General features: G+C 39.3%; 1 protein-coding gene across 1 annotated transcript in view; it reads left to right on the top strand.

Annotated features, from left to right (window-relative positions):
- Positions 1–25,232, top strand: part of NCAM2 (neural cell adhesion molecule 2) — a 260,790-nt gene that overhangs the window by 205,778 nt on the left and 29,780 nt on the right. The window contains exon 15 of the mRNA XM_025200916.1: positions 818–998. Within this exon, the coding sequence (XP_025056701.1) occupies positions 818–998 (181 nt within the window). The remainder of the gene's footprint in view (positions 1–817; positions 999–25,232) is intronic.

The following is a 25,232-nucleotide window of genomic DNA, read 5'->3' as shown; positions in this document are numbered from 1 at the left end:
TACACGTACAAATTAAAGCTGGATAGAAAACAGTTTTAAAGTTATTATACATTTTTCAGCAATAATTTTATAGTTGATTGGACCTTTTTAAGGGACCATAGTAAATTTGCATGTGTAGCCACTCTAAATTATTTGCATAATTAACCAAGTAATTGCATAATCGATGTAATGGGTGGGGGGGGGGTGTAAGAAATACACCACTTAGAAGATTATGTAACCTAAAGCATATCGTGTATGAGTTCATGATACATAATCAGTTTAAGTGGTATATATCTTCCATCCATGTAAATAAAAGGCTACCAAATTACCCAATATTGTATAAAGTTCTGCATACAGACTAAGGACAGAATATGATTAATAGATATTTTAAGTGCTTATTTATAACTGTTATGTGCATGCATTACATTCATAAACTAGTCATCTTTGTTTTTAATGGGAAGTGTCTTCAAAATAATTTTGTTAAGCCAAATCATTGAAACTTAAGTGCTGGAAAGAGTTTCTTATTCTTACAAGAACATACAATTCATGATTCTTCTGTTCTTTGTGGTGGTCATTTTCACTTGCATGAAGTCAAATTTGGGCCAGAATTTCCAAACTTGGATACCCCTAAATCCATTTTTAGAGACTTAAATATAACTGGCCGCATTTTTAGAACTAAGCACCCATATCTTCCATTGAAGTCTGTTGGCCATGCAAGCTGAAAACCTTTGAAAATTAAATCTTATGTTTGGGTTTAATTTAGGGTATCTGACATTTTTAATATCTCCTTTAGTACACCAGTTTGTAAGAATCTAAACTAATATTGCCATCTTTACAGAAAGACAAGGAAGACCAGTGGCTAGAAAAAAAAGTGCAGGGTAGTAGAGACCACATCATCTTAGAACATCTTCAGTGGACCATGGGTTATGAAGTGCAAATTACTGCTGCCAATAGACTCGGTTATTCTGAACCAACATTGTATGAGTTCAGCATGCCACCAAAACCTAACATTATTACAGGTAAGTTAATTTTAAATGTTTCCTAATACTGCTTGTTTTTTTGCTTATAATATTTAATGTATGTGTTCATTGGTTCTGAATACAGTCTCCAAACTTAAATTTATCATTTGAAGGCCTTTCTAACTGCTAAACCTTGAGACCCCATATTCTTTGTCATTAGGAAAATTGAACTTATAAACTCTAAACTGGAATTCCTTTCCTTTCACTGTTCCTGCTAGTGACATTGTCCTTCATAATTACAAAAGTTACTAAGAGATACTGATGTTGTTTAAAATATATTTACTGTTCTTTTGAGAATGTATTTAATTTTTATGTTGTCTTTTGTGTAGTTGCTCACATGTACGAGGGTTTCAAACTAAGTCAGTTGGACTATCCATGCATGTTAAGTATGTCTTTCAGAAAGTCACCATATTTACTTATTTACTACATCCACCGTTTCCCCAAAATTGGCCTTCCAAAGTTGTGTGTGTGCGTGGGGGGTTGTATTAATCAGGGAAGTTGAATTTTCAGCCCAGAATAGAAGTATGGAGGTGCTGTAAGATGGATGATGCTTCTTTTACTTCTCTTTCCTCCAGCAGCTGCATGGAGGAAGGGACAAAGTCCATCCAGGGCAGATCCAGTGGAGTTGTGATGGTGCAGTTGCACCCTAGTTTGATTCCTGCACTATCCTGTAAAGGGGGTGGAAGGGAAAGGAGCTGAAGATGAGGCTTTGTCCCTGCTCTGTCTAGCCACTCAAGAAAAATCTTTTTCTCTTTATTCTGCTTTCCCAGAAGCAAGGTGCTTGTTTTATCTGGAGGCATGTGGATGTAAGAAAATATGATTAATTTGCAGACTTGCTAGCTTTCAAGATCAAGGTCATAAGTAGGGTTCTTTTGATCTAATCTTATCAGTTCCAGTTCATCTATAAGTTATGCAATGTTGTTGATGCGCTTAAGTGCTGGCATGATTTTTTTTTAATGCAAATACATTGCAATTTCTTATTAGTGGTTTTTCCTTATCAACATCTAAAGGGTTAAAATTAATCATCAATGGGTGGGAGCATCTACATGTGCAATTAATGCAAAGCAATAAACTCTGGAGCTTATTGCTCAGGAGTTTATTGATCCCAGGTGTGCCCTTTACACATGCACCTAGGACTGCATCATGTTGAGCCAGGTCAGAGCAGCCCCAGCTGGTATGGGGCTCCAGGGGTCAGCCTGCCAGCCGGGGACTGTTCTGACCCAGCTCTATGTGCTGTGGAAGGTCTATCTGGGGCATGAGGGTTCTTCCATGTTGAGCTAGCCAGAAGGTAGCCCCCACACTGAAGTATCCTCGTGCCCCAGCCAGGCCCTCCAGCATCTACACATCTGGTGCAGCAGAGTGAAAAACTCTGCAACTGGATAGTACTTGTAAATACAAATACTATCCTGCTGCAGAATGTATTTCTTTACTCCACCCTAATGCCCTGCATGTTTAGATGCCAAGACATTTACTGAGGGGCTAATTAGTCTACTCTGCAATAAATGTCCCATGTAGTCTCACCCAGTGTTTTGCAAAATGTACCTTGCGCAGCTTGTCAAGCCCCTGTGGCAGTTTGGTGCGCCAGGCGAAACTGATTATTAAATCCGAGAGTGAACTTCACTCGGTGCAAGTGGTTTCAGGTATTTTCTGATGTGCTGTAGCTAAGATGAAAATTAATTTTAGATCTATGAATTTCAATAACAAGATGTATAGCCCAGGTTTTGAAGCAGTGTCTTTGATAATAAACTCAAAATAAAATAAATGACAGAAATATTTACATTTCAAAAGCAGATGTTAATACTTTGCAATATCTAAGTTGCATAATTTTATAAAATATGTTATATATATTGCATTTAAATTTCACTTTACCAAATATAGAGCATGTCAAATGCAAAAAAAAAGATAAAAGCAATAACATATCAACACCTGTGTCTAAAATGAAGTTTGAATGTATGACCAGCACTGATTGCAGTACTGGTATGGAGTTAAGTTCAAATGACTTACTGACTTGAGGCAGGAAAGGTTTTTTGAGTAGATGTGATATCTTTTATTAGACCAGCTGAGTAGTTGGAAAAAAGTTCTTAGCAAGCTTTCAGGTGCAGACACCCTTCTTCAGGCATAGGGAGTCTGCTGGTCTGAGACTCCAAGGAATGAGAGAAGCTAAAAATGTAGCAGGATGTCAGTGAGTGTAAATAGGTAGAAATTAGACAGACAAAATTTGGTAAGGCAGAGAAGGGAGCGGGGGCGAAAGTATGGGGGGGAGAAGGGAGACATTACAATGACAAAATACAAGGTAGAAAAGAGGCTGTCTGTGAAAAAGGGAATAGTAGGAGATTAGGAAAATAGGAATGAGAGAACCTAAGTGTGTGACAGGATGTCAGTGAGAATATAAATAGGTAGAAATTAGAAAAAAACAGAAGGTAAAGCAGGGAAGGGAGAGGGGAGAAACTGGAGGGAGGTGGGGGGAGGCCAAAGGGAAAACAGAGGCAATAATACAAAATGAAAAAGAGGCAACAATAAGGAAGGAAATATATGGAAATCACAAAGACAAAGGGCAGAAAAGTAGGGGAGGAGAGGGGAGAAAAAGTGGGGGAAAAGGAGAATGTAAGAAGTCAGGTCAGGCAGATACCTGGCAGGTTGTAATGTGTCATAAATCAGGATGTCTGGCAGGTTGTAATGTGTCTATACTGAGTCCATTATTTTTTGTATCCAATAGATTTATGAAGTGTAGTTTGTAGGCTTGTCTATGAATGGTGTTTTGTAAGTTCCCCTTGAGAATTAGGCTACAACCAAAAACCCAGTTACTGACTTGAGCGATCACTGGAAGTATTTCAAATGATTGATTACATTTCCTCTATAATTTGATTTCCATATAGAAAAAGTCCACTTATTGAATTATTAATAATAATATGTGTGTGTGTTTGTGTGCGTGTGTGTTGTGTGTTTGTTGAGCCTACAAACTCAACTTCATAAATACACACACACACACATTCTCATTGATAATTATATCTATATATATAATTATCAATGAGAATATATATCTAAAATTCACATTAATAATTCATAAATGTGTGTGTGTGTGTGTGTGTGTGTGTGCACACACCCCCCTATTTTTTTTTCCCAAGGGAGTTGTGTTATCATTTATTGTAATGCTTTTGGCTAGGGACAGACATTACATATAAACTAGTTTAAATGATCAAAAACTGGTTTAAACCTGTAACAGAACGAATATTCAGTGTACATAAACCAGTTGGAAAATGGCTGAAACCAGTTTGAGATAAACCTGGTTAAATGTAGCAGCAGTTTGAGATAAACCTGATTGAATGTAGTATCAGAATCAGACTTAACTGATTTGGCTCAAACCAGTTTATGCAATGTCTGTTCCAGACCCCTTGCTGGTTTAAGTTAAATCGGACTCCCCCAGCATCCTGGCATGTTCTCTGGGCTGGGCAGGGCTCTCTGCTCCACAGCAGGGCTGGGCCCTCCCCTCTGCTCCCTGGCTGGAGCTCTGGCAGAGACTACAAGTGTCTGCCTGACTTCCCCCTCCTCCCTTGCCCTCCCCTCCCTACTCCCTGCTAAACAGAGATTCCTAAGTCCCCTCTGCCTTACACAGACACCTTACACATCATTAGCTAACAGACCACATGCTAGCTATGGTCCATGCTGTTGCAGATGGGACAAAGGCAGAATCAAGAAGTAGCTGCTAATGTCCCTCTGCTGTTTTCTTAATGGGGTGATAAATACTGAGTTACAGGTGATAAACACTGTGTTATCAATTCCCTGCTGAGCTGGTCAGAAGAGTAGGGGAGGAACACTTCCCTAATCAGAGCATCCTGCCGGAGCCAGGCCACCCCCCACCCTCAGGTCAGCATTGTGGAGGGGAAGGGAAGGCTGCTCTAATGCCCCTCCACCCCCCAGCTTCTAGCCTGAGCCACTGCAGGCATGTGCCTGCATTTCTGGGATATCCGTGCAGTTACAAACTGATTCAGCCTAGCCAGGTTAGACTAACCTGTAAAGAATGAATCAATTCAGACTTAGTCTTTTTGAATGTCTATCCCTAGCCTTTAAGAACAACTTACTGTAAATTGATATCAGAAATCCGGTTACTGGCATTTATATATGTAAGGAATTAGTGGAAAAAATGGGAAGGATTTTACTGAATTTGATAAGGATACTGTAAAATCCTATCCAATTTAGTGGAACCAAGGTTATTTAGTTGGGGTACAGCAGTGGAAGTTTGTTTGGATCTTTAGGGCCTTGTTGCATTGTAATTTTAGGCAGTTTCTGGAGCTCTTAACCCTTGGATTGACTGCACATTAACACCTTTTAAGTGTTTTAAAGCACTCATTATTCATCTTAAAGTTACGCCACTCCATGGCATGATTTTTTTTTAAACCACCTAATTTTGCTCCTGTTCCATTGAAGTGTGGACACTTTCCATAACTATTCCTCTGAAGATGAAATCCTCCAGCACCCCACGATGTAATGGCCTCTCCTGAGTTAGGGTGCATGGGGATGCCAGGGCACAGCAGGGCTGGGCATGGCACCTCATCCCCTGCACATGTCAGGCCAAGTAAGTGCCACAGCTCCAGAGCACCTGGAAGTCACAGTGCCTTTGCTGCCTCTCAGACTGCCTCTGCTACTGCCAGGCAGAATGCGCCAGTCTGAGTGGAGGCAGGAGGTGCAGGCACTCAAACTGGCTGACTCCGCCTGCTGGGAGCAGAGCCAGTCCAAGCAGCTGGAGTAGGTACCACAACTACTAGGTGTTCCAGAGCTATGGGGCTTTCTCTGCCTGGCAGAAGCCACAAGCTGGTCCTGACCCTGCTCACCAAGCCTCTTGTGGCAAGTTGCAACTGTACAGGTAAAGGACAGTCAGAGATGGTTTTTCACCTTAAGGCGTAACTGCTCCACTAAGCCAATTAACACTAAACTGATTAACATTTGGGCGGTTTTCAGAGTAAGGTGTGATAAGGCCATTAGTGAGGCTTACTTCCCTCACAATCCAGCTTCTACCTCCAATCCATCTTCTATAGTTTGAACCTGTAGTGAAAGGATGTACCTTAGGACATCAGTCTTTTTGAAACAGAAACATTGCTCTGTCAGAGTTCAGAATTATAATTTCAGCACATGATCGAAATGGAGGAGAAAGTTAAGAAAGCAAACCCTTCCCATCAAAGTAAAAGCTCTCATAAATAAAGCAATCAATATTTTTTATGAAATACATAAAAGAGAAACTGATCTCTCAAAAAGTATGACATATTTGGACCTGCTGAAGAGTATGGAATTTTTATCTTAATTCTAATCTGATGCTTTTCCATGCAATGTAATGTAACTTTATACATTTTCAATTACATGCATTATTTACAATCATTAATGCAAATACTATAAGAAACTCAAAATGTCTGTGTGAATGGGAACAAAGCTCTGATTTCATTTATAAGACAGTTCTGGTAACCAACATCTAAAAGGAGATGGAACTTTTAAAATTATTTTATAAACTTGATTTCAGAAACATGGTTTATAAACTGTCTTTTTCTGTTAGTTGTTTCGTATCACCTTTGTTAGCATTAAGGAGAATTCAGACTGCTGCAACATTTCACATGTATTCCTCTTGATATGGATAATTATTGCAATTATGATTGTAGAACTAATTAGTTTCCTTGACAACTATTTTTGCAAGGCCTAATGAGGGTGTGAAATTAACATCATATGGAAATTCTGTAGAAGCTTTTTTAAAGGATCTGAATTGTTCTGCCAGGAGATGCTCAAACTCTAAACAGCATTCACTATAGCATCTTTGATCCTATCCTGAAAAACACAGCATTGCCTTTCCCATTGCAAGAACAGCCAGACCAAAATTCTGAAAGTCAGAGCATGGTCCTTATAAGTTTTTATCTTTAGGCAGGTGATTATTATCTTTGACTTCAATGCATCTACTCACATGTTTAAATCATAATACATTTATGAATGTTAGTACATGGGTATCTCAAAAATGACTGCTAAAATGGCTGCCCATGCTGTAATTCTGCAACAAAGTGTGGAAACTACACAGCATCAGGGAACACTGATGACAGCATTGTTGAATGTACCCATTGTTTATGACTCTGTAGAGAATCAGTGTGGTTCAGTAAATGATTGTTGCACACAAAATGGTTTTATTGCAAAATTGCTGTTACTTAAACCCTTGTAGATTCAGAGCTGTTGTTTAGTACCTAAAGTTCTGCTACTGCACCTGTTGAGGATTTACTTTTTAGGCAGAGCTGAGCATCACATCTAGCAGGACTGCTGAGAGGTCACTTAACTTGCCCTAGTACCATTGAGTTCAGTAGAAGCACATGAGCCATGGCTTCTTTCATTTGAAAAAAATGTGTTCAATTTTAATATAGTTCCCTGCTGGTTAGAATAGCTGCTCAGGAATTAGACTGTGGGCTTTCTACCTATTCTGCATGAGAAGTTTCATACCATGTCCCAATCCTAAAGTGGTGTTACACATTGCAATTAACACGTGCTAACTCCAAGGATTTTTCATCTGGGTTATAAAGCTAGCCTGTGTTGTGAGGAGTTGCAAATTAAGGATTAATCACCCTCCATAAAGTGGACTCACCTTCCATAAACTTGACTGAAGTGACCTGCCCCTAGAGGGCTGGCAAGCAGAAGTATGGTAAGTCTGCCCCATGCCTACCCTGCTTAGTGGCTTTCTAGAGCAGTAAAGGTTCTAGGATTGGGGCCCTGCTAACTTCCCTCAGCCCAGATCTAGCCCCTCCAGCTTGATCAGGACCTTGCCAATCCATTCCTCCTCCCTCCCCAGCCCAGATTGGGACCCACTGCCTTGCAGCTCCCCACTATCCTTTGGCAGCTTCTGGGGGCTGGGTTCAACCCAGCAGCAGCAGTGGTGGCATCAGGTGTCCCTGCCTGCTACCAGGACAGCACCAGCAGCACAGGAACCATGGGGGGTGGGGCGGAGGAGGAGATGAGGTGGAGAGTGAGTTCCAGGGGATAGAAAGGAAGGGGGTGAGCCCCTGGGGGACCTGAAGGCAAGTGAACCTCACAGTGCCAGGGGGGAGAGAGGTGAGTCTTAAGGTATCAGGGGTGGAAATGGTGAACCTGGGGGTGAGTCCCCCAGGGACCAGAAGATAGGGGGTGGTAGGGTGAGCCCCAAGAGGCTAGGTCAGGAGGAGTGAGCTGCAGGGTATAGGGGAGGTGTGGAAGCCCAGAATGGGAGTAGGGGGGAGGGAAGGAAGCCTGCAGACAACATAAGAGAAGGTTGGAGCGGGGTGGGGGGGAGGATTCTTACCTTTAGGGCTCCCTTGCTGTTGCCTCTCCCTGCTGTCACATGGTGCAGGATGGTGTGTCCACTGGGAGCGGCATATCCTTGGCTACTAGATGACCGCTCCCAACCCAAATTAGCCTTGGGGAACAGCCTGACATGACTGCAACATGAGCTCCCTAACACTAGCAGAGGACTGTCTCTGATCTGAGACAAGTAGAGGGTGCTTAGCTCACCTTTTCCTGCCTTAATGTGCTGACACTCCTATTTTAAGAACCCTTAACACGTGTGAATGGTAACCTGTAACAACACCCTTACTATGCTCAGTTTCTACTGGGTTTAGTGAAGAAATGGGTGTCAGAGGAGCTGATTCTATAGCTAATCCTTTGTTAGCTTCAGCATTGTGTAAAACAACCTTAGGATAGCTTTATGCAGCCCCTCTAGTGTCATAAGCTATAGCACTTTTCAAGGATCCCACAGAAGCTGCCGGTTCTTCAGCAGTTGGGGAGATCCAGCTGCCTGCCAGCCTTTTTCTGTTAAAAAAAATGGCACAGGCACAAAATATCCAGATCACAGCTGAGAGATCTGACCCATTACAGTTGCAAATCAGAAAACATAAGTAATGTACATTGCAAACCTTGAAAGATGATGCAGGGTTTGCTAATCTTGTTGCAGTCAGGATCTTTTATGTGAGTAACATATATTTCCAATAGTTAGTGGCAGAACATTTATTTAATTAAACCTTTTCCTGACTTATTGTTGTACTGGTTATTGTGGTCATCACATTTTCTACATATCCAATGATTTTTTCAGGCTATCTAGCAGTAATATATTGCTATTAAAAAGCCTGTTAGCTAAATGGTAGTGGTATCTTGTGTAAAGGTGATAGATATGTTTTGAAACATAGCTGAATGAGTGGTTTTATACTAACAAGCCACTGTTGCTTTCTTCCCTTATTCTACCCCAATGCAAATCTATTAAGGAAACAATAAAAATCGATCTAGGATAAAAATAACTAGCAGCTCTGTCAGCCTGTTTTTCGTGTCATGTTTGTTTGTATTTGTTTTTCTTCTGCTTGCTATGCACTTTTCTTTTCTTTTTAAAGAAAAAGGGTTTTATTTTAAATGTTGCATCCATTAAGGGTCTTTTGTACTAACAGCCAAGAAGAATCTCTTTGCTGTTCTCATGAAAAGAATGACCTTTCCTGTCACAGTGTTGAGCATCTTGCTTACTCTTTTGAACAAATGGCTGTCACTTGTACTAAAGCACCTTCACTCATCCTGACCCAAGTCATTTAGTGATGGGTAAAGATGGACAATTTGTTTAATATGTGATATTCTCTGTGATCTTCATGCTTTGCCCTATAGTAACAAAGATGTCAGTGTTCATCATGTCATAGAAATACTTTAAATAATCAATATTGACTAAGATGACAGCTTTATGACATCTAAAGGGAATTTACTCAAAGGGAATTTACAACAATGAGAAACAAAATCAGGGATCAGATCACAGTCTTTCCATTTTGTCAGTTCAAGGGGAGCCTGGAATCATGATCCCAGGCTCCCCCTGAGCCAACAGGTTGGATGCCAAACAATCAACTGATCATTCACTGGTTCCAGGGACCCATGAGGCTGTTAAAGCCCTTATGTAGTTTCCAGAGCTGGCCAACAATCAGCGAAGCAGCAGCAGCAGCAGATCAGAATGGCTCCATGGTTTGAACCCTGGAGCAGTCCAGATCTGTGGTGATCCCTGCCACACATTCAGTTTAAGATGTGATGGAAACCAGCTTCAAAATTATTACACATATTTTGCAGCTGCAGCTGGTTTCCTGTTTTAATTGTACAGTTTATTCCCGAATGTGTGGCCAGTTTACACTTTAAAATGTGATTAACTGTTTAATCGCATCTCAAGTGTAACGGCTGCCCAGGGGCTGTAATGAAACAGTCTGCTGGATATTGAAGGAACGGGATCCCAGTTAGTCATTCTTAGATGCACTGATTCTACTGTGCTACCAGTAACCAAAACCTAGTAAGAACTCATTTCAGCTAGTAATAACAGATAACTGCAGGATAGGCTCAGAAAGCAGATTTGTTAAATGACAATACATTTAACTAAGAAGTAGTGCCAATGCCATATGCTAGCTTCCATTTCTTAATTACATGGAAGTGTGTCATATCAGTAAAAATAGATAAAAAATATGAAAAAGGTAATATTTTTTCTATGGTACTCCCTTTCTATGGAATTTTGTAAGGGGGACTACCAGTACCACAAATATTCAAATAAGAATTTATCTTAGATAAATTATGTACCAGTACCTCAACTCATTTGACTATATTACTAGTCTCATGATTCTAGTTAAAGGCTAGTGAGAGCTGCCATGATTCTCTAAGTTTTTAGACTTAAGGGACATTTGTACATATGGTTGCGCCTCAGTGCCAGGCACTTTTAAAAGTGCCCAGTGCTATGGTGCATGCATTTGTATAAATGGCAAAATGGACGTCAGCGCTGAGAAAATGGCAGCAGTGCTTTTGAAGGTGCTTTTGAAACAAATTGAAGGTGTTTTAGTTCAAAAGCAAATCAGCACCATTTTATCAGTGCTGCCACACATTTTGCCGTTTATACAAATGTATGCAACACAATGCTGGGCACCGCAGCTCGCATGCAGAGCAGACTCAATTAATCAAGTCTGCTCCAACATGCCGGATCTCCAGTGCATCGAAGCAGACAAATGTATGTGTATAGTCCCAGACCAGCTGCCAGGATTTCACTGCCACCTAAGAGTGGCTGGGTAGGCAGATTAACCCTTCCCTGCCTGCTCCTCAGGACAGACAGCCAGGCAGCTACAAGGGAGTGGCAGGGGAGCTGTGTGCAAGGTATTGTTTGGTGTCTTTTTTTTTTAATTAAAGACCAATAATTTCATACCTTTCCTGTGCCAAGACTTTCTTTATTTGACCTTAGATGTAAGGCTTGAATTTCTTGGGAGGTTGGTCCTGAGAATTTAGTAATTAGAGGTTATCGCAAAGTAGCCGCACAGTGACATGTGAACATCTTTGTAGAAGCAAAATATTCAAGCGTCATGGTGATATCTACCAGATGGAAAGATTCCTCAGTGCAGCCATGAAGGCTGCTTCTTCCCTGTCAAGTTTGTTTATAGTCAAACCATGAAGAAAGAATGAAATACAATACATTATATACACAGCATTGAGGATACCAATGTTATATGACTCTCAGGAAATTTTCAAATAGCAATATTGGTGCATCCAAAGCAAAGCAAAGCAAAGTTGAAATGTCCAGCCTACTAAGTTATCTTAAATAAGTTATTGATAATTTGATGGGTATTGTCATACCAAAACCAGAAGGCAGGGGAAATAGACTAGTTCTAAGAACTTGTGCCTGATCATTGAATACATTCTGGGGAACACAACAAGCAAAGGGTATACAGAGCATAATCCTAAACAATTTTGAATTTCACAGGAGGGAACTTCATTTTATTTTCCAGCAGGCTCTTTCTTTATTCCACATAGTAGTGACACCTATGAGAGCTAGGTATATTTGAGGAACTATCAGCTTCATGCTATGAGTATGTAACCTAGGCGGTACTCCAAGAGGTACCCCCTCTCCAATTGAAGGGATCAAAGTAGGTGCACAAGTGCTGTGGGAGGTGTAGGGACTCTCCTCCCCCTATAGAGCAGAGCCAGACCACCAATGGGAACTTAACCATATACCTTTTAATGAGGGAACAATACTGGGAACATAGCTAGTATAAACCAGGGGGGTATAGGGGACACTACAATGCCACGAAGGGGCAGGATTCAACAAAGGTTATACACTTACAATCATAGACATATTCATCCAATTGACAAAAGACAGGGTTAACCAAAATGTAAAACACAAACAGCAGAACAAACAATACTGGTTGGTATTACTAGAAATACAAAAGGCACAAAATGTCAAATGGCAAGGAATATAGGGCCTAGGTACCTGGAGGGGGAAAACACAATGGCCCCTTTCTACTGCAAGAAGAATTTCTCCCTGTTAGCTCACTCACCCAAAGTCAGCAAAGCTGGGACATGAATTCAAATCTCCCACATGGTAGGCAGAAACTCTGCCACACAGCCACCAGTGCTGCTACTGCTCTAAGCTGCTAGGGGTCTTGACCTTCCTGGAGCCCCAGCCTCACATTGAGCTGCCTGGCCTCTGATTGGAGGAGCTGGAAGCAGAGCTGGGAACCTCTTAGGTTGCTCCTCAGATCCTTGCTGGAGCTGGGGAACCTCTCCTGCTGGCTGCAGCCTCTCATAGGCAATCCTGGAGCCCAGTGGGGAGCCTCTCCTGCCAGCCACACGCCGTACTGCTGAGGATCCCAGTGCTGCCTGCAGGTCCCACTCCCTCAGGCTCTTCTGGGGCAACTGCTCCCATCCCGCTGCCTCAGCTCTTGCCAGCTCCTTCCTTGTGGTCCCTCGCTAGTCTCTCCCCTGAGTCAGCCGCGCTGCCCTTTTTATCCCCCTCCAGGTGACCCAAAGGGCCAATCAGGGGACATGGAGGGTGAGTCTCTGGGGCCTGATTGGTGAGGAAAGGGAATCCCAAGTCCTCCAATCATCTTTTGCCCTTTCAAAACCCCTGGGCTAAGTCACTACCAGCCAGCCCATCACAAGTATATGACACATGACTAGGAGTCCAGTCAATATAGTATCTGTAAAGAAATGCATAACCAAACTGGCAACACATTGATGGTCCCCAAAAAACTCTGAAATAATAGCCACAGCCAGCAAAAACCATAGCACACATATTCAGTTTTGCAAAAGAATACTAGAAATGTGTGGTATAAGAACAGTCTCTCATTAAGGAGAGTTGCACATTTTTCTGACTGGAATGGCATGTTCTCGCTGTAGGGTAGGAATAGTTATCTTGCTCCATTCCCTGCAAAGACTCTAATGGTTTTTACACTTAGCAGACTAGAAATCACTTACAAACATTGACAGTGGAGCACTTGATGTGAATCAAAAGGAGACACAAACTCATAAACAAGCTCACAGTATCATTATTGGCCCGACTCATAGCCAAGGAAAGTAGGACATTTGAAAGACAAGTCAATAAAGGTCTGCATATCATTACCAGGCACACTGCAGTACATTCATCCATAGCATAGCAAAAACAAAAACTAATCAACCAGAGAAAAATGCTCAAAAATTGAGAAATAACTTAGTGTGAACAGAACTCCTACTTCAGCTAAAGAGAGTTTTCCTTTTTTTTTCCCATTGGGAATGGTTCAGTCTTTAAAGGCTTGCTCATTGTTTGAATGAAAAACAAACTTTAATAAAAACAGTATTGAAATATTTAACCACAGTGTCAATGGACAATGCTCTTATTTGTACTATTCACAGTAAGCTATCATATTAAATACAATTGCAAGTAATATGTTGCTTAAAGTTTTAAGGGACTAGTACAGCAATAAGTTGGAGATAAAGTCATTTCACATATTATTGTGGAATATGTATGAGGGAAAGGTATAAAAATAACTGTCACAAATCAATTAAACTTCTCAAACATTTGCTAAAAAATTAAACTCTTAAAAACATACCTTAGTTGATTTTCAGGAAAACAAACTGCACCTTTCAGGTTGGTTTTAATAATACTTCATAAAGAAAAATACTGATTTGGAAAGCTCTGATATACATTACTCCGTCAAAAATGCACTGCTCATCTATTTTAAGGATAATTTCTTTCAATCTCAAGTAACTGTTTGATTTAGTTATATTCTTGCTCTTTGCAACATGCTATTCAAGTATGTCTGTGAATATTTGAGGGATCCCTGCTATTCCTATTTAAAAAATGACACAAGAACAAAGACAGCATTTCATGTTCTAGGCCAAGTTTGAAAAGCACTGGTAAAACTGTATAAGAGTGAAATCCAGACACTGTTTCCTTCAGCAAGTCCTTTTAACTGTTTGTGCCTCAGTTCCCCATCTGTTAAAAGGGCATTATAAGGCTTTCTCACACCCTCGGTCCCTCTTTCTGTTTAGACTATAAACACTGGTGGAAGACTCTCTCTTAATATGTGTTGGTGCAGTGCCTGACAAAATGGATCCTGTATTACCTATGGCAGTGGCATATACATTTAAATAATGATTATAATTATAATCAGGGACTCACACAATATATATTGAGCTACATTGTTTTTTGGGGGTGCTCCCTTCTACTTTCACCATTACCATTTCTGAAAAGCCATTGTTTTAAGTTAGCTACATTTAAATACCCAGGGCTATTACTCAGTGACCGCCTCTACATGAGACACTACATCATCGTAGCAATGAGCCATGGCAACGAAGCTCATCTTTACAGCAATGTAGCATCAGCCGGCACAAACTGTGATGCTGACACTACTGCACAGTAGTGTTGCTACTGCACAGTAGGGTCAGAAACAACTCAGGCACCACAGGACTGTGCAATAATGGCAGTTACTGTGTAGTCATTTACTTGCCCAGTCTGTATACATTTTTCTACATTTGAACTGTTTTTATATAAATCCTTTTAGAAAGGTACACTTAACTTGCTAACGTTAGTTAATATTCATAATCTTAAATGAAGTGTTGTTTTATATTGCTTTCAAGAAATACTAGCATACACTTATGGAGATTCAGATATGTAAGCATATTGTAACAGCTACACAAATTTACAAAATTGGACCTTTGATTATATTTCCAAAAAGAGTGAATATTCAACCTAATATAGTTAGCTGTGTCACCACATATATGCCAAAGAAATATCAATACATATGAAATATCAATAAATACAAGTGAGTATAATTAATGGTGTAATTAATACTTCACGCAGTACACTGCCATGTCAGCTGTGGGGAGTTTGTGAGACCCGAACGTCTCTGGAGATGGGAAACTTTTCCCAGTAACCCATTAGTCCAAAAAACTGTATCATCTGCTAGTTGTCCAGTGACCTATGTAAAATGAGCTCTGCAATCTCAGTCAAATTCTAAGGGAAAAATTGCCCACATTACAAAGCTTAGCCTTCACAGCTGGCATAAGCTGGCACTCTTATCACAATCTAAATATAAAAGCTGGGTGAACTACTTGCAGCAAACCGTTCATTTGACAAACTGTTTGTGATGAGGAACAGTCTATAAACAGGCATGTTTTAAAGAATGTGTTCATTTTTCACAATTAGTAATTTGACAACTGATATAAGCATACATATTTTAGCATGTGGACTAGTATTGAATATTGCTTTACATATGAGCTAGAGGTTCTGTTCTTGATTCCTGATCCAACAAAAGTCTTCATGAATATTCGTAGAATAGATTGTTACTCATGTATTTACAGCTTTTTTCTTTTCACAAGCATTCTTCCAAACAGAAAATGAGCTCATTTGAGTTTTCCTGGAAGTACATAGAGTCCACTACATAGGATCATCATCACTAGTTAGAAGTGTTTGTATTTTTTTCTCTTACAGTCATTCTGTTTAGCTTAGAAACTATTTGCAAGGCCCCAATTCAGCCAAAGACTCCAGCTTGTTTACTGAGACTGCTGACATACTTAAAACAAAGTATGCCCTTACTTACTTGGCTAGAGATGGCCCAAACCAGAGAGAATGCCTATGAAGGTAATTCTTCCAGAACAGTGTTGCCACTGATTACTGGGCAAGTGTGAGAGTTATGCATTGATTCTGTACAAATAAGCTATCGTTTGTAAGTTAGAAACTTCAGTGTCCAGTTTGTCTCTCCTGTGACTTCAAAGGCACTTCAGTTTGAATATTTTCAGTGTAATTTATTGTTTCTATTAGAGTGATTGTTTTTAAACAGCTGTCTCACGTTGTATAAATGATGCATTAATTATTTTTTCTCTTTTTTCTTTCTCACTGTCACTTTTTTCCTTTTAATTCTTTCTTTTTTTCAAATATTTTATGAACTTTTCCACTTTTTTTTCCTCAAACGTACTTCTGTCTTACACTCCTGATTTTCTGTAACAATCCTCGTCCATGCAGATAGATGCTGCGAAGGCACTAGAGGTGAAAATGGAAGCCAATCCTGGCAGCAGAACACTGCTGTTTTTTCTTTCATTGTAACCATAAGTCTCTTGTGCATGTTTTGATGTTGTTCTTGTGACAACCAGTATGTTTTCTTCTTTTACCTGGGAATTTTATGATTAAGGTAAATACAGACCTGGATATAAAGTGGACTTTTCTGGAACTCTCTTGACATAGTCAATAATAATTGCTATTATAGAAAGGTACTTATCAATTAATGCATGGAAAATTCTCACAAGTAGCATTCTTCAGTATGGAAACCCTATAAGTTTTCAGAGGAATACAAATTGATTAAGACTGGCCATGTAACATAATGTAGAGAAACATGATTTATTTTATAAGGTTTTTCACTACTCTATTTTGTGCATAGACATGTGTATGTTATTGTGGATGCTGTTGGTTTCCTTGCTTGACTTTTATCTGTCTTTCACGGGAACATTTTTTCTGTATTAATCCTCCTACACATTATGATATCTTTATTAGACATATTTATGTATTGCTTCCCCTACTAAATGATTGCTTCATCAGTCCTTTTACAAAATGTTTAAATGAAAAATTGCATTACACAATGCAAATTAATCTAATTTACTTTCTTTGTTCCTCTCTATCAATATTCCTCTCTGCATGTGATACGACCCTCACAGTAATATCCTAAGAGGTCTTAGGTCCCTTGGGTCTACTTCTTGAAAATGAAAAGCTACCATTCTTAACCATTATTTCTATAGCATGGTGTTGGTCTTGAAAGACAAGTAATGCAGGGTTATTTATCCTGTATTTAAAAAAAATGGGAAACTAGATATGATTTGGCATGCTTGAAAAGTAGACATTAATGCTACAATCAACTACATGTGGGCAGAGCTTTTATTTTCCTTATTGACACGCATTCACTTTAGTTGGGATGCACATGGACATAATTGTACACTCATATCGTATTGGTATTGCAGCATCAGGGGCTAAGTGCATGTAATTCATAATCCTGTTACAACTGAACTAATCTGGGAGAGAACTGAGGGAGAGCTAAGATTTAGTTTAGGACATTTTCCTCAAAGAAAAAAGTCCGGTGAAATCCTGTGATTTTAAAATACTGTATGTTCTCATGACAGAACATAGAGATTGAGAAAAATAACACAGTATGTTGAAATATTTTCCTTTATTTGTTTTTGTACTATACTTTTTTATATATATATATATTTTTTTTTACAAAAGCAATTTTACGTTGTCAAATCTCAATATTATTACTGAAGAAAACCTGAGCATCTTCATCAGCAGTGTTTCCATATTGTTAAAAAACATCAATTTGTTCCTGAAGGTTTTCTACTTATAATTACCATGAATAGTCTTTTGTCATATGCTACCAATGGCAATGTAAATTTAAAAAATTGACTCATCTCACGTGCAAGAGGCTATCTGTTCCTTTTTCCCAAATTGCACAAGTTTAACTCCCAGTCCTTGCTTAAATAGGAAGGAAAACATGCATATCTTTTAATTAAAATATCTACCACAACAAGGAATATTCAGGGCCAATCTAGCAAGCTCCTTGCTTGAAATATTGAACCCTATTTAAGTCAAAGAAAGACAAAATGCCTACTGAATTAAATGGCCATAGTTTCATCCTTGGCACTTATTTACTATCATATAACATCAGTTTTATGCCAATGCAATTCAATTAATCTGAATTTAGTTATAGAAGCATAACACTAGTATGATAGAATGGAAACTTGCATGTGCTTTTCAAGATAATTAGTCATTGTAATTAAACATTTGGGGCCAAATTCAGCATGTCACTTAAGTGAGTACATAATTTCAGCCCATGAAAATCCCATTCCTATATAGCAAAGCACCCAACTATATACTTGATTTCAATTACACTAGTCAGCTTTTTAAAATTTTAAACATGCTTAAGTTTTGTGCTGTTCTAGAACCCAAGCCCAGAAGTGACTACAGGACCTAGACTTTAAAAAAGTAGTTGAGATTTCTTAGAAAATGTTCTGTGCATGTGTGCAAGTGTGGTTAGGAGTGCCACCTTGTTCTAAAACTCTGTCTGTTTTCAGTTGTTTATAACTTTTGCCAAATACTAATAGTTCACACCAAAATGTACATACTGGCGTATTGCCTTAGGCTGACATTTTTAGAAAGGTTTCAACTATTTGTCGCCTTCTCTAAAAACAAGATTCAAACAAAATACATAATTTTGTCTATGATTAAAAGATATATCCATACAAACTGTCCAGAATATTCTAGCATTTCCATGTTTCCAAGCAGGTACTTGCAATTTGGCATATGGGTTGCTTTTGTGTTATAAATGTGCCTTTAAGTTTTTTAAATGAAAAATTGCCCAATTTGAAAATCACTGTTTTTACATATAGGCTCAGTAGATACTTAGGCTTCTTACAGATGTGGGGGGAAAAAAACAAAAAAACCCAATGCTTTACTTTCAATTCGGTGCGCCCCCGTGCTGAACACAGCACATGCCAGGAAGAGGCATCACATCAGTTTGACCGGGCTTGCCCAATGTCTGTATAGATCGTGAGCTTCAGCGGGGATTTTTAATGCTTTTATCTAATAGCTGATTCAATCAGCTATTAAATAAAAGTGCTAAAAAACCCCTCTGAAGCACGTAATCTATACAGGTGCTGTGGAATTGGTTCAAACTAATGCACTTTCTCTTCAGGTAAAGCTCTGTTTGTTTTGGGTTTTTTCACGTCTGTCAGCGGCCTTATTGAATTTGTTACTTAAATTTGATCTGTTCTGACCTTCCTCCAACTCAGGATACATGATCTGACCAGGACTTGCCCTGAAGAGGTCTCTTCCGGCTGCCAGTGTGCCATACAGAAACCTCTTTCATGCTCTTATTCCTTTCTCTGTCAGGGCCTAGCCAATGTACAGGGGAAAACAAAATGACTGGCACGCAAAGGGGGCAAGAAATGGACAAGACCAGATGGTCCTGTTCAACAAGGAGGTTGTTCCTTAGTGCTGGTGGAGGAGGAGGGTACTTGGATGGAAAAGAGGGAGAGGCTAAGGGACTGGGAGATGCTGAGCATGGAGACTTAGAATAGTAGATGGAAGGTAACAGGTGGTCCAAGGGACTTGAAGCCCTTTTTTGGGCTTCTGAAGACTCAGATTTCATGAAGGTTCCAGGTAAAGAGGAGATTAGGTCTGGCTCTATGAGGAAATATGAAGCAAAGTGCCTTCAGTGAGACAAGATCAGGAAGTCTGTTTGAAGGAGTTTGAGTCTGAGAATTAGGAGTAGAATGGTCAGACTTGGTTGGAAACAAGGGTAGAATAGCGGAAAAAAATCTGTGATGCCTGAAATTCAGCCATACTCTGACATCAGCAAGCAGTTGTGAAACACTGACAAAATATATTTTATTCCCTTTAATAACTAGTCTATACAGAAGGAAAATCTGTTTTAATCTGCCAAACGGAAATGATTTCTTATGTAACTGGGGTGCTGGAGAACTGTTAAATAGCATTTCTAGAGCATTCAGATGACAGTGATGAGCACCACATACAAGTCCATGAAGAAATTAATACTTCTGTTTTTTATGGCAGACTTTGAATAATGTGCAATAAGTAAGGTTTGGGGCCACACACTAAATGACAAGCAAACACCAAATAGCTGCTTATTCATTAAGCATTATCCACCCTGTTTATGGATGTGGCAAGGGTCCCATGGAAAAATAATATGGAATCGTGGAATTAAAGGTTGGATAATAATAAATGAGGAATCTGAATTAACTTTTCACAGACAACCTTAGTTTTGATATGTTTTTAGCTTTGCTGTCCTTGTCTTGCAAACTTAACATTATTTAATACAGCATTTGGGGCATAAAATATCTTAAGTTTTCTTTGTTTTTCCCTTTATAAAATGATACAAACACTATCTAAAATCACGTGTATAGAAGTTTCTAAAGAGTTAACCTACTGATGCTCCTCATTTGCTGTACTTTTGTGTTGGTGACATTTTTTATCATAGCAAATGCTTCTGATATTGCAGACACAGCTAGAAAATTAGGTGTAGTCTGGTGATCTCTGAGCTACTTAGACTCACTACAGAAACAGTGAAAACTATAATAGAACCTAAATTTGTGGCTTAAGAGACAATTTCATTAGTGTCCCTTTTCCATCCCTAAGGTAACACATTGTTATATACCCTTGGGGAATGAGGTAATGTGTGAGTTAAGCCTTAGCTCCATGCCGCTTCATCTGGAACAGGGATCTGACCCATTAAAATGAAGTGGTCTTTAAACCATTAAACATAAAAGAACAATTAGGACCCAATAAGCACATCTACATGTTCGTTAATGCACTGTAGTTACTGTGCATTAAGTTTAGTACTTGGTTAACTAAGTACTAAATCATGCACAGGAACTTGTGCTACTGTGCAGTAGTGTCGGTGCATAGGTTTTTAGTGATGTTTACTATACAGTAGCCTAATACTACAGTTTAGTAACATATTAATATGGTTTTTGCCCGCATAGTTAGTGTCTCATGTAGTCACACCCAGTTTCTCCTTGGGCTGTCTTTCAGACTGTCACACATTTCCAGACATTAGTATCTAATATATAGATGTAGTCATTGATCATTAAAGTATTAGGAAGAGAGCATTCTTATACAGTTTGTTTTAATATTATGCTTTCTCACAGGAAGGAGCAGGGAAGAAGGAGAGGATTCAATGTAAATCAAATTATAGTTGGTAGAGCTACACTTAACAGCTTTCACTCTGCAGCTTATGCCATATTAAAGTGATAAATATATCTTCACAAACTTAATTTAGTACTCTGCCGTCAGCAGGGCTTAAATGTTAAATAAGCAATTGTGTTCTTTAAATGATGTAATTATAAAAAAAGATTCTTAGCTTTTATGATTGGCAATATAATGTGTTCCCATTTTTCCAGTATTTTCATGGTTTTTTTAAATGCTTCTGTTCATCCTCTTATACTTTTACAGTCCCCAAAATATACTGCAACCAAACTTGAGCCTTGAATTCTGGTTGCTGGTGCAGAAAACTTTTAAAAATACATACTTTAAAGTGTCCATATCATGATATAAATCAAAACAGCAATATTTTAAATATATTTTTTCATTCCAGTTTGCCTGTGGTTGACAGGGGTTTTTTTTAAGTCTTCCTCAAAGAGGTTATCTTTCTTGCTACCTGAATTAAGAACAAGTTCCAAAAATGAACAAATTGTTTATCAGTGCTTTGCACAATAAAAATACAAGTCAAAATGCCATTCTTTATTTTTAATGCTTGGAATATAAATCACTATGTTAGAAGAAGATAAGCATTTATAAATTACTACATTATAATAACCAAATAAATTTCATATATGTCCATTTGTCTTTTATATTTGTATTTGTGTTGATGTTTATACAATAGACGTACCAAACATTCCATGTCTAGCTAAATAAAAACAAACTAAAGTTTCATTTCAGAGTTGTGATATAATTAGGGAGCCGAACACACTGAAGTAAGAAACAAAATGCAGCTGTTTTCATATGTTTAACAGCAGTATGACCTTTGCAGCATTTTAACTAAAGGAATAATAGTATGCAAATAATCAATTTTAGGGTGTGATTATTTCTGGAACTAGCTCAGATTCATGATCCTGTCACCAACTTCTTCCATTCAACAGCCCATAAAAAAGACATTTGACTGTACAATTAAAACTAGCTAACAGAAGATCTAACAATCTTAATAAGCAAGAACAGGACACCACAAGGTAAATATCCATATACATTAGATGTCCCTGATCCTCTGTTCATGATCTAGATTGGCTGAAATTATCCATATTCCATTCTTGCATTTTTTTAGTCCTCTGAGTGGTTGGAGCCCTATTTGGTTCTTGGAATCCACTTGAAATAGAATACCAGAAGATAATAACCTACAGCACTTCTCATGACAGTTGTTTATTGCTTTGTTGCTGTTTGCTGTGCTTACCATGATGTCCTTACAATCCAGAAGCTGGTGTTAGGCACCTACTCTTCCAGTACATTGCATTGAGTGTGGGGAACACTTAACAGATATTTATTTCTTAACCAAATGTGAAATACTTATGCTAACACTGTCTCTTCCAAACTGCCCCCTTTGGGATTTAGATGTTTTACTTAGGGCTTTGGGAAAACGTCACTTTCCGCTAAAAATTCACAGACCTGGACCATTTTCTGAAGTTAGTCTCCTATGACCTTGCTTTCAAAACATAGAGTCCTTGCTCCAGTGGCTATTTGTATACTTTATCCAATGACTCTTTAATGAAAAATACATCAGTGGACCTGGGAGTAGGGATTGGAAACTAAGTCTTCCCCTTCCAGGTGAGTGACACTTGACTGTAAGGTTACAGAGTTATTCTCCTTCATACTCTTTTGCTCTGACCCAATAAACCTTGAACTATTCCATGCAACAAGACAGATTCAGACCATCATTGCTATCATGCATACTAGCCGTTTAGATGGTTTAACATCTAGTTTTTGACTTTAAGTCAAGTGAGATGCATTCTGTTTTGTTTTACCAGCCCAGTTCCTATGCTTTCTTTCTCTAAAAGCCACTCTCTGTACTCAACATTTACTCTACAAAGGGTACATCTACATGTGTGCTTTACTGCGGAGTTGACAAATTAGCTCCACAGTAAAGTGTTACTGTCTACATATGTGGTGTTATTGGGCTGCAGTAAACTAAGTACCTCCACTGTAGGATAGTACTGCCCGACATAAGTACTATCCTATGGCAGAGTTGTTTGGTGCACCTCAGCACTAGGGGTGTGCAAAGCAGGCTCTATTTGATCCGGATTTGGATTTGGATTTGGATTTGGCTTAAATCGGGGACAGTGATTCAATTCATTGATTCAAATCACTGTCCCTAATTTGATTTAGCTGAATCCGAATCTGAAAATTTGATGCTGATTCAGAGAATCAGCAATTCAGCCATAGACACAGCTTTAAATGTTTTTTCTACATACCTCAAGGTACCAGCGCGGCTTGTTAATGCTGTAATGCTGGGGCAGATGGAGCATCCCATAGGAGTGTGGGGGGTTGGGGGGGGCCTTCATGTGCTCAGCAGTGAATCCGGAAGTGATTCCGGTCCACTTCTGGGTCCACCAGGGAGCACACGGGGGGGAGGGGGGCACAGCCCCCAGGCTCGGTGATAGACCATGGGGGAACCTTGGTGCCCACCCAGACCCAGGAGGCACCAGTCGCCAAGCCAAGGAGGCGTGGGGGGAGGGCACTGCACACTCCATAGTCGACATGGAAGTGGACCAGAAGGGCTTCTGGTCCACCTCCCGGGCTGGTGCTGGCATGCTGGGGAGCCCCCCGCACTTCTGTTGGACGCTCCATGTGCCCCACCATTGCAGCATTCATGAGCCACCTGCTACCTAGAGGTACGTGAAGAAAACATTTAAAGCTGTGTCTATGTCCAAATCTTTCTGAATCTCTCCAAATTGATTTGAAGGATTCTTATTCAATTCAGAGAGATTAAAGGGCCCTCTGATTCAATTTGGATTCAGAGATTCAGCCACCAAAACGGGCCAAATCTCTACTGAATTGAATCAGGGACTGAAGCTTTGCACAGCCCTACTCAACACGTGTAGACTGTGGCTGAGGCTAGGTGGGGCACGAGGGTGCTACAGTGTGCGGCTGCCCCCCAGCTAGCCCTGCACTGTATCACCTTTGTGCCCAGGCAGCCCCTTTGCAGCGCACTGAGCTGGGGTAGAGCAGCTCTGGGCTGGCGTGCTGATCCCCCAGGCTCCCTGCCAGGCAGGGCTGCTCTGACTTGGCTCAACATGCTGTGGTCCTGGGCACATGTGTAAATGCTGCATCTGGAAGCAATAAACTCAGGTGTGAATTATGTCAGAGTTTATTCAGCTGCACTAATTGCATGTGTAGATGCACCCTGAGAGCTGTAGTGAGATACTGAGATCATCTTATGAGATGGTAGCCTGCACCATGGTCAGCTATTAAGATTGTGATCCCAAATACCATGAAATGAAACCAATCATGCCTTCAGCTCCTAATAAATATCTAAGAAGTTAGGATAATGTGACCTCTAATTACCTGGCTCTCTCACATGAAAATACATAATGCTACCTATCCAAATATTCACTAGATGTATATTTTATTTTTAAAATACTAGTGATGAAAGCATATGTCAGAAAATTATGGTCCTTGGAAGCCAAAATTTCAGCTTTGGAAAATCTGCATATTTTCCAGGATTTATCTCCTTATAAACGATAGCTCTGAAGACGTATATCATTAAGGTATAGTTGTTTCATAATTTTTGTAGGCTCACACAGTTCATTGATATGGAATACCTCCTGTGTATGAGATCTGTGCAGTGGCCTGTTTCACCTTTTTGGAAGTCATTGTACTGGTCTGAGGGCAATTATTCCTCCAGAGAAATGTTCCTTTCTTTAACACTGTAGTCTCTTAATAATTGGTTTTCCATTTCTATTAAGTAGTTAAAATATTTATGACTTCCAATCTTACCCATCTGTGACAATTAGTAGAAAATCTAATCTCATAGAAGAGACTATACTGTGATGTAGATGCCTCTCTATAGTGTCGTATAGAAAAATATTACACGTATTTAATGAAATACAGACTAATAATGATATATTAAATTAAATATAACTGTTAATCATTAAAGGCTAAACACATACTGTTCTGAATTAATCTGGATTAAGTAGATAGGAGTTTAACATATGATAGGATATATTTTATATAAATTAGCAAACAAAAATGTGTAAGGTTTAGAGTTCACCTTTGAGGGTACTAATTTACTATTCACATATTATATATAGTACTTGAATTCATTAGGTAATTTAATGTTTGAGAAGTTAACACATGAATAGCGTGCATTTTATAATTCTATGTACTAAATATAAATAGATTATGAACTAGCATCTGTCATGAAATATTTTCTAAAAACATTTAACCCA

Source organism: Alligator sinensis, unplaced genomic scaffold (assembly GCF_000455745.1).
Source record: "Alligator sinensis unplaced genomic scaffold, ASM45574v1 scaffold382_2, whole genome shotgun sequence".
Classification (NCBI taxonomy): domain Eukaryota; kingdom Metazoa; phylum Chordata; order Crocodylia; family Alligatoridae; genus Alligator; species Alligator sinensis.
The sequence above is the reverse complement of the archived record's forward strand: the minus strand, read 5'-3'. Positions and strand labels throughout refer to the sequence as shown.